The following is a 9,980-nucleotide window of genomic DNA, read 5'->3' as shown; positions in this document are numbered from 1 at the left end:
GTTATGGCGCTGTTAACACAATTTAACTTTCAACTAATCAAGGAGAGTCACCCTCATTTCTTAATTAATCATTTTTTTCCTTGTTCCCCTCTTCTTCTTCTTTCTTTTTTTTCTTTTTTTTTTTTAAAGGATATTAAAATACTCTATTTAAATAAATGATTTCAAAATCTCAAACAAAATAAAAACACTAAATACAAACAGATAAGTCTAAGGTACTGGAAATTCCTCTAGTGCACGCGAAAAATTAGCAGCAAAGCTTATGAGACACCTGGAGGAGTAAGAAGAATTTGGGATTTGTTTTTTAGACAAGGCAAACAGTTTCATGCATTCCAGAAGGCCAAATCATTGAGTTATGACAAGGACTAGTGATTTGGATATACATTCCATTTTCCAAGTATTAATAAGTTTCTCTTTAATTTAAGTCAAACTCTCTTGCACAATTTATTTACCTGCTAATGAAGTTTGTACTACTGCATCATTGTAGGGAACCATACAGTAGTTTCAAGATTAAAACAACTGAGAATTCTCGTTGTTGTGGTGCCATTTTAAGCAAATTTTCTGATATTGCTTTATGGTAGCTTCAGTATATATAACCAAATCTTTATTTTTATTATTATTAATAATTGTTTATTGACAATCTTCCTTCTTATGTGGCCCTCAAACAAATTGGAGAATATCGTTTTCAATTTCAGAATTATTGTTTAAGAAATAGCGATTTTGCTGCTAAACTAAAACTCTTATATAGGACCAAAAACTAAAACACACTGATAGATGTTTTGACTTTTAAATGAATAATTTTTCTCATTGTCCACATGAAAAGTTTGAAATGGGCTTGAGCCAGACCAAAAGTTTACTTGAAGTTGTTTTAAGGATCTGCTTTTTTAGCTACTTATTGGGCTTGGACAAAAACCCAATTTTCCTTTGGACATTCCATGACATGGATGAGGCCCGGAGTTTCCAGTGCTATCTACAATAGACTAAACAATCTCTTAGCATTTACCAAAAAAAAAAAAAAAAAAAAAAACAATCTCTTAGCCAAAAATATATATATATATATATATATATATATTAAAAAAAAAAAAAAGAGAATTCCAAAAGAAAATTATCTGGCAAGGCATGTTGAAATCAACTTTCAAAATTAAAAAAAAAGAGAATTCCAAAAAAAAAATTATCTGGCAAGGCATGTTGAAATCAACTTTCAAAATTAATATCTATTTTCTAACAATATATATATATATATATATATAATAGACTTTGAAAATTCTATGTAATTGAATAATTAATATGCATATATATATATATATATATATGTACAAAGTAAGAGAAATTCTTAATTATTAATCATATTTATAGCTGTAGGACATGCAATTTATAAGTTAAATATTGTGTGTGTGTGTGTGTGTGTGTACATATATATTATGCATATGGGTCCGTCTGCGATGAAGTTCAGCCTACAAAATAATAAAGAAACTTATCATTTTCGACCGCGTTCCGTCCTTACAAGCACAAAATTTATGACAACGGTCAGGTTGTCCAACAATAATTAATATAAAAAATTTGAAAACAAATCAAACATGACCCTATAAAGAAATAAGGAATATTTGAACCCAAAGAAAGAAACAGATAAATTAGAATAATTAAGCAGAACAAAATAATAATTAATCTGGATTTGTCCAAACCAAACACATCTGGATGCACTGCCAGTAACTAGTCTCTCTGTTCCATTCCTTATTTGTTGAAAAATGGCCTATAATCAGTGCATCAAATTTTAACAAAATTCGGATATTAAGTCTGAAAACTATTACAAGGTACCAGCTAAGAAAATGCTGGGCTTAAAATTAAAATCTATATCACGTGGTGCTTGCTAGATTTTTATTTTTTTTTTCCTTTTACCAGAATAAACTCCAAATTTGCATCGGAAATTTCAGACTAATATCCCAGTATGCAATTATGATGGGGCTTTATGTGATGGCATGAGCTGTTTGTAGGTAGGAATTTTGACTGTTTCAGTATCAAGCTCCAATGGCTTATAATCGATGATTTAGATATATTTTATACAGAACTGAATTTTGTTGATCTTGAGGATAAAATTTGCCTCTTCATATGGTTCAAAGAGACAAAAGAGATTGTGGCTTAGCTGCTGTTAGTTGGCTGGTTGGCTGGCTGTTTGTTGACTATTAAGCTCCAACTATATTGCTTTAAATTAATCATTTAATTAATTCCCTTTTTTTGTTTTTTTTTCCCTTTTGACACTAGCCTTAGCTTTGTATCAAATTAATAATTGGGTGTTTGGTCGGCTAATATTTGTAATTATTTCCATATTTAACAAATGCCGCAGAGAAAGGAGGAAACTTGGATGGCGTAAATCAAGATGTCCATCCAGAGGCTAGGGAGGGGTTTAGCATAACTTGATTTGATAGTTTGACAAAATATATATAAAATTATATTATATTATATTATATTATATTATATATATATATATATATATATATTATTTTTTGTTTTTACAATTTTTGCTTGATTAGGAGAAAAAGAAAAGAACAAAAAGAAAGAAAAAAAATACTGGAAAACATACAATCATCATTCATGTCTCGTAGCTGTCAAATGTACAAAGTGGGCAGAAATATAAAGGCCAACTTTCAAGTTTCAACTATTGAATTATGCATGGAAATGATTGTGATTTGAAAAAAGATAAAATAAAAAGTGCAAAAAGCAGAAACCCATGCATGCTCTTCATGCTCTCTGTCCGACCCACAACCTATTTTTTCATCCTCTTTAATTTCAATCACTATTATGACTTCAACTTACTTTCACTTTACGTTTATTTATTTATTTGGTTAATATAATAAATATGTGGATGATAATCAAACTAAAGCAATCACTTTTTGGCTATGAAAAACAAAGCTGATATGGTTGGACAATTCAAGTGGTAGGGGCCCAGTGAGATGGGCCCCATACAAAGATACATGAGCTAAATTAGACCCAGTATGTTTGGCCCAATTATGGATCTTCAGCGTTTAGGAGAACTGGATGAGTGGGCCCAGAAGAAAAGTCAGAAACAAGTAGTCGAATCAGATCAAGGTCTATCATATGCCATCATAAATGTGTGATTTCTATACTTCCATACTTGCACGTATGTACCAGATTACTCATTTTGTCTGTCTTTCTGAATTTAGTCCCACGCGTCGTTTTAGACGCGTACTTTTTCACTCATACGCCGTCGTGGAGTTCTACTTTTATTTATTTGACCATTTCGTATTAATTCATTTTTTTTCAAAAACATTAAAATATAATTTCCGCATACATAATTTCAATTGTTTCTTTGAGCCTGGTTATTGCTTCAAAAGTCATAGTCGATGTGAAGTTCAAACTAGTTCAATGCACAAGGTATTAAAAGAAGGGTAATATCTAGTCGATAGCATTAGGATTTGGGCATTGAAAAAATTCCACATTAATAATAGATTTAACATTAATTACAGACTCATTTCATAAATATCATAGAAAACAAAAAAGAGTTTCATATCATTTACATCCTTCCTAAATAATGAGAAACTTTTTGCAGTATGTTTTATTTATCATTTTCTTATTATTATTTAAAAAAACAACAAATCAGTCATACATAATTTTACTAAAATATGGATAAATAAATAATGGAGTCAATATAACATTTCTATATTTTTAAATGAAAATAATAAAATATTTTTGTCATGGAAATATATTTATTTTGTTAATCTACAAAAGAAAAATATTTAGTATTGTTACAAATTTAGAATTTAGGTGAGAAGTATTTTTTTTTTAAATAAAAAAATTACATAGGGTTGTGTTAAAGTGATCGTCAACCGTATTCATACACGCGCTATATGTAAAGCGTGGGGCAGTAATTTTTAGCAATAGACAGGCCCTTCAAATCCGGGTCTGAAAAAATAAAGAGAGAAAAGAAATAAAACAGAGTATGGAAATGGCGTCAATGAAAACCCGATTTTAGCGGCTCTTGCGTCTTTCTCATTACGTTTTCACGCACACAAACATTTACACAACTTCGTGCACATACACAAAACACAACCCCAAAAACCACATTGAAAATAGAGAGAGAGAGAGAGAGAGAGAGAGAATATACAGCAAATTTAGGAGGTAAAAAAATGGAGAAAATATACAGAAGGTAGATAGAGGAGAGAGAGAGAAACAGGGAAAGCGTGGCCGTTTAAACGGCCACTTCCATCTCAACATCTGGTTGGCGGTCAATTTGATCTTTTCCCCACATCCTTTCTATTCCCCAAAGCCAAAAAAAAAAAAAAAAAAAAAAAGGAAAGGAAAAAAAGAAAAAATCCCCCAACTTTCTCTCCTTTTTCTCGGGAAAACTTTTTTTTTTTTTTTTCAATTAGGAAAAAAAAACCCCAAGAAAAATCTTACCCTTTTCCCCTCCAATTTCATTGGCCTGCATCACCATCGTTTCTTTTCTCAATTTTTGTTTCTGTTTCTGGGATTTGTTTATTTGTTTATTTTTTTCTGCATTTTCTCTTCGTTTTCATTTGCGGAAACGGTGGTGTTTGCTGGGCACAAAGGTGAACTCTTGTTTACTTTTTTTTTTTTTAGATTTTTTTTTTTTGATTGCCCATTTGAAATTATTCCATTTTATGTCAATGTGGTGAATGTTTGGGAAAATTTGTACGAGTGTGGATTTAGGAGGTTAAATTTTATAGTCGAAAGATGCAGCATAATATATTCACGTCAATGAGAAGTTTGAAGATTATGGATGGGTGTAAAGGTACCCAGGTCTATGCGCTTAACCCTTCTGGACCAACCACCAATGGCGGAGGCGGTGTTGGTGGTGGTGGCGGTGGTGGTGGAGGTAGTGTTGGTGAGAAGTTCTTTCATCAGCTTCAAGACCATCTCAAGGCCAATTCCGTTAGATCGAAATCCACTCGAACTTTTCAAGCTTCTAATGCCATTAATGCTATAGCTGAGAGTCTTCTCCCATATGGGCTTCCTTTGACCGACCTCTTGGAGCCTCAGATCGACCACTTTCTTAAGTTCGTTGATTTCGTTGAAACCATAGCTGATTTGTACCGTAGGACTGAGAATTGTCCTCAGTTCGAGAAATCCAAGGCCTATATGGAGCAATGCATCGTGTTCCGGGGTCTTTACGATCCCAAACTGTTCAGGCGGAGCCTCCGGTCAGCAAGACAGCACGCTGTGGATGTGCATACCAAAGTTGTTTTGGCCTCAATGTTGAGGTTTGAGAGGAGAGAGGATGAGCTTGTTGGGTCATCGTCGACGGATTGTTGTGGAACAAATGTTGAATGTCCTAAGGCTACTTTGGTATCTGGATATGACCCAGAATCGGTATATGATAAATGTATGTGTTCCAGTAGCTGTAGAGGGGAAGTTGATGATGAATTTGATATGGAGGATGAGCAATGTTCGACATCGGAGGAAGATGGTGATATGTCATTTTGTGTAGGAGATGATGAGATTAGGTGTATAAGGTACAATATTGCATCGCTATCCAGACCGTTTAAAGCAATGTTGTATGGCAACTTTGCGGAGTCCAGAAGGGAAATGATTAATTTCTCAAACAATGGGATTTCTGCGGAGGGGATGAAAGCTGTGGAGAATTTTAGCCGGACTAAGAGATTAGATTCATTTGATACAAACATTGTCTTGGAGCTACTTTCCTTGGCAAACAAGTTTTGTTGCGACGAGATGAAAGCAGCTTGTGACGTTCATTTAGCATATCTAGTTTCTGATATGGATAATGCCATGTTGCTGATTGAGTATGGACTAGAAGAGAATGCATATCTTCTAGTGGCAGCTTGTTTGCAAGCGTGTTTGAGAGAGCTCCCGAATTCGATGCACAATCCGAATGTGATGAAACTTTTTTGTAGTTCAGAGTCTAGGGAAAGGTTGGCTATGGTTGGCCACGCTTCTTTTATTTTGTATTATTTCTTAAGTCAGATTGCCATAGAGGAAGACATGAAATCAAACACAACAGTTATGCTTTTGGAGAGGCTGGCAGAGTGTGCAACTGAAAATTGGCAAAAGCAACTTGCATTTCACCAGTTAGGCGTTGTAATGCTTGAAAGGAAGGAGTATAAAGATGCCAGTCATTGGTTTGGGGCAGCAGCTGATGCGGGTCATACTTATTCATTGGTGGGTGTTGCAAGGTCCAAGTATAAGCGTGGCCACATGTATTCTGCATACAAGCTGATGAACTCTCTCCTTTCTAATCATACACCAGTTGGGTGGATGCATCAAGAGCGATCTTTGTATTGTATTGGAAAAGAGAAGATGATGGATTTGAACTCAGCAACTGAGTTGGATCCTACGCTATCATATCCATACAAGTATCGTGCAGTTGCACTTTTGCAGGAGATGCAGATTGGAGCAGCCATATCGGAAATCAATAAAATCATTGCTTTCAAGGTTTCCCCTGATTGCCTTGAATTGCGTGCTTGGTTTTTGATTGCATTAGAGGACTATGAAGGAGCTCTAAGAGATGTTCGTGCACTCTTGACTTTGGATCCAAATTATATGATGTTTCATGGGAAAATGCATGGCGATCATTTGATAGAGCTCCTCCGCCCTCTTGTTCAACAGTATAGTCAGGCTGATTGCTGGATGCAACTATATGACCGGTGGTCCTCTGTCGATGATATTGGTTCTCTAGCTGTTGTTCACCAAATGTTGGCAAACGACCCTGGGAAAAGCCTGCTACGCTTTCGGCAATCTCTTCTTCTATTGCGGTAAGTATGAAAAAGCATGGCATACGTTTTGATTCTCTGTTTTAACTGCATGCTTTTAGTAATGCTTCTGTCCATTTATAATTCGTTTTGAACTCAAATAAATTTGGACAACGCAAATTAATTCATTGTATATGAGGGGCTTAGTCTTCACTATAGCAGCTTCTATTTGCTTGAAGTGTTTATTCTTCTGTTTGTGAATCCTTTTACCCACTTAGTATATTTATTTGTCATTTTGGCAGTCCCTCTGCTGCCATATAATATTTGTCTGTTTTAGTTAGCAGCATTTTTGACATATTTAGAATTTGTAGGTTGAATTGTCAAAAGTCTGCTATGCGTAGTCTGCGTTTGGCCCGGAACTATTCTAATTCTGATCACGAAAGACTAGTTTATGAGGGATGGATATTGTATGACACTGGCCATCGTGAAGAAGCTTTGGCTAAGGCAGAGGAATCCATATCTCTCCAGAGATCATTTGAAGCTTTTTTCCTTAAAGCCTATGCTTTAGCAGATTCAAGTCTTGATCAAGAGTCTTCAAAGCATGTGATCCAGCTTCTGCAGGATGCTCTGAGGTGCCCTTCAGATGGCCTTAGGAAAGGACAAGTAAGTGTCATATCTATGATAACCCTGTCATCTTGGTGTCTTTCACCAAAATTTTATTTTAATTAATTTGCTACTTTCAGGCGTTAAATAATCTAGGAAGTGTCTATGTTGACTGTGATAAGCTCGATCTTGCTGCTGATTGTTACATGAATGCACTCGACATTAAACATACCCGAGCCCATCAGGGTTTGGCACGTGTATATCATCTTAAAAATCAACGTAAATCAGCTTATGATGAGATGACAAAGCTGATAGAGAAGGCAAGGAACAATGCATCAGCTTATGAGAAACGATCAGAATACTGTGACCGTGACATGGCAAAAAGTGATCTTAGTATGGCATCCCAACTAGATCCTTTGAGGACATATCCTTACAGATATAGAGCAGCTGGTAAGTTCCCTATCATCTTTATTGCTTTATTTTATCGGACTGTATGCAGTTTGAACTTTGTGTGTTTATTTCAGGCTAAACAATCTGTTGCACCATTATGATTTGTTATTTATTTAAGTTCTGGAGGTGTAATTATTGGTTCTTGATATTTAGAATGCCAATATATAACTTTCAAATTGAATGGATGAATCTATCCATTATCAACATGGCCACATGGATCTATTTTGAGTAGTTAACTTCTGAGTCAGATCCATCCTCTCTCTTTGTTTTTTTTTTGGTTGCGTATATTTTGAGGAAGAAAATAATTAATACCAGTTTGACTAGCTGCCAACAGACTTGACTAAGCTATTAAAGCAATTAGGAGGTGTTAGTGGCATTATATAAAAAATATTTGTAAACTACTTTTATGAAGTAGCTATATTATTCATATCAGGCCTTAATTACTTTTCAAGTATTATATATATATATATATATATATATATTTTTTTTTTAAATCTTTTATGGTTTCACGGTTCTTATTTTTTTTTTTTTTTTTTTTTTTAATGTATTGTTATATTAGAATATTTATTTAATTTATATTTATTTGTAATCAGGAGTCTATGGAAACTGTTTGCGAATTTTGATGCAGAAAATTTTCCTTTTGATATCTCACATTTTCCAACTGCTAGAATTAGGTTTAATTGCAGTTAATGGGATCAATTTAGTTAGGCTTCTTGTCATAAGGTTCCCTAGAATACTGAAGTACTAATTGACTGCTCTATGTACATTTTAAGAACTTTCTGCTGCTTATATGGTTCATCTTCCCTTCTCTATTGCAAAGTTTCACTATGTGGTACGTGCCAATGTTACATCCAATACAAGGTCTCGTTCATGTGGGAGTGAGACCTGTTTTATCTTATTTATTTTTAAATCAACATACTATATATGGTGCATCAGAACGCATTATTATTGACTTGCATTAGAGATAGCAGCTTGTTATTTTCCTTTGTCCCCCTTATTTTCCTGCCCTTTTTCCAGATTTCGTTTCCTTTTGCTTCATATGAATGCGTCATTATCATGATACCTTTTAATGAAACAATTATTAACTACTAACTCGGAAATTATGCCCTGCTAGTTCTGATGGATGACCACAAAGAAAAAGAAGCCATAGCAGAGCTAACAAAAGCAATTGCCTTTAAGCCTGACCTGCAGCTGCTGCATCTTCGAGCAGCATTTTACGAATCAATGAATGATTACATATCTACCGTCCGAGACTGTGAAGCAGCCCTGTGCCTTGATCCCAGTCATGCTGATACTGTTGAGCTCTATAACAAAGCAAAAGAACGAATTAGTGAATAGCAAAAGTGAGAGAATCAGATATCTAATATTCATTATCTTCACTAGGGCAATACTATTGTTGCCACCTGAGTTTTTCTGACAAAAATGTGCAGTAATGGCTAAACATCTTTTTTGTCGTGGAAACATTCGGATCAGATTCCATGGCCTTTTAGAGAGAAAAAATTGAAGTTTGGATTTGAAAAAGGAAAAGGAAGTTAGAGAAGGAAGATAACATGTAAATATTTGTCGACTGGGTTGTAGATTGGATAAACCTGCATCAGGTAGTGCAAACAGGTGCTCCAACTACTATCCAATATTTATGTACTGCATCTGGAGAGATGGGGGAGAAAAGCAACTACAGCAGAAAGAATATTGTACATGAAAAAGATGTAAAGGCTGTCCAATTTAGAGGCCTCCCATTTTAGTGTTTTTGGAAAAGGGATTTAAATTGTAATGTAAACTGTGTTGTCTCATTCATTGTATAAGATTCACATTTTTCCCTTATATATAATAGAAAGGAAAAGGGCTTATTATCACAAAACTATCACATAAGATAAAAAGGAAAAAAAAAATAAAAAAAATTAAGCAGGACTCTTATCCCCTCTCTACTGTTTCTCTTGGGAGTTCTGAAACCACCAAATTAATAATCCAAATACCAATCACCCTCTGTTCTTATTCTTATCAAAGAGGCATTTGAAAATCCCAGCAGAATAAAACCATCGTGTACAAGACACACATTGCATCTTAGAAAAACAATTTAGCACCCAGGGGAGTGGATCAAATAGTAGGAAGCTGATGAACCCATCACATCTGCTTGCAGAAATTACGGTTCAATTCCTGATAGGTTCCATCTGAGCCTTGGTGTGGGTTTATGTGCTGTGCATTATGAGAGAGTATGATAGATTGATTAGGACAGTCGATTGGTGGTGG

At 34.7% G+C, this 9,980-nt stretch overlaps 1 protein-coding gene across 1 annotated transcript; it reads left to right on the top strand.

Moving 5' to 3' along the window:
- The first annotated feature begins 3,935 nt into the window (after positions 1-3,935).
- LOC107430905 (ethylene-overproduction protein 1) lies at positions 3,936-9,591 on the top strand. The gene is made up of 4 exons (XM_016041782.4): positions 3,936-6,743; positions 7,052-7,343; positions 7,424-7,733; positions 8,848-9,591. The coding sequence occupies exons 1-4, from the start codon at positions 4,708-4,710 to the stop codon at positions 9,069-9,071; spliced, it is 2,862 nt and encodes a 953-aa protein (XP_015897268.3). The 5' UTR covers positions 3,936-4,707; the 3' UTR covers positions 9,072-9,591.
- The last annotated feature ends 389 nt before the right edge of the window (positions 9,592-9,980 follow it).

The sequence above is a fragment of the Ziziphus jujuba genome, chromosome 6, assembly GCF_031755915.1.
Source record: "Ziziphus jujuba cultivar Dongzao chromosome 6, ASM3175591v1".
NCBI lineage: Eukaryota > Viridiplantae > Streptophyta > Magnoliopsida > Rosales > Rhamnaceae > Ziziphus > Ziziphus jujuba.
The sequence above is the reverse complement of the archived record's forward strand: the minus strand, read 5'-3'. Positions and strand labels throughout refer to the sequence as shown.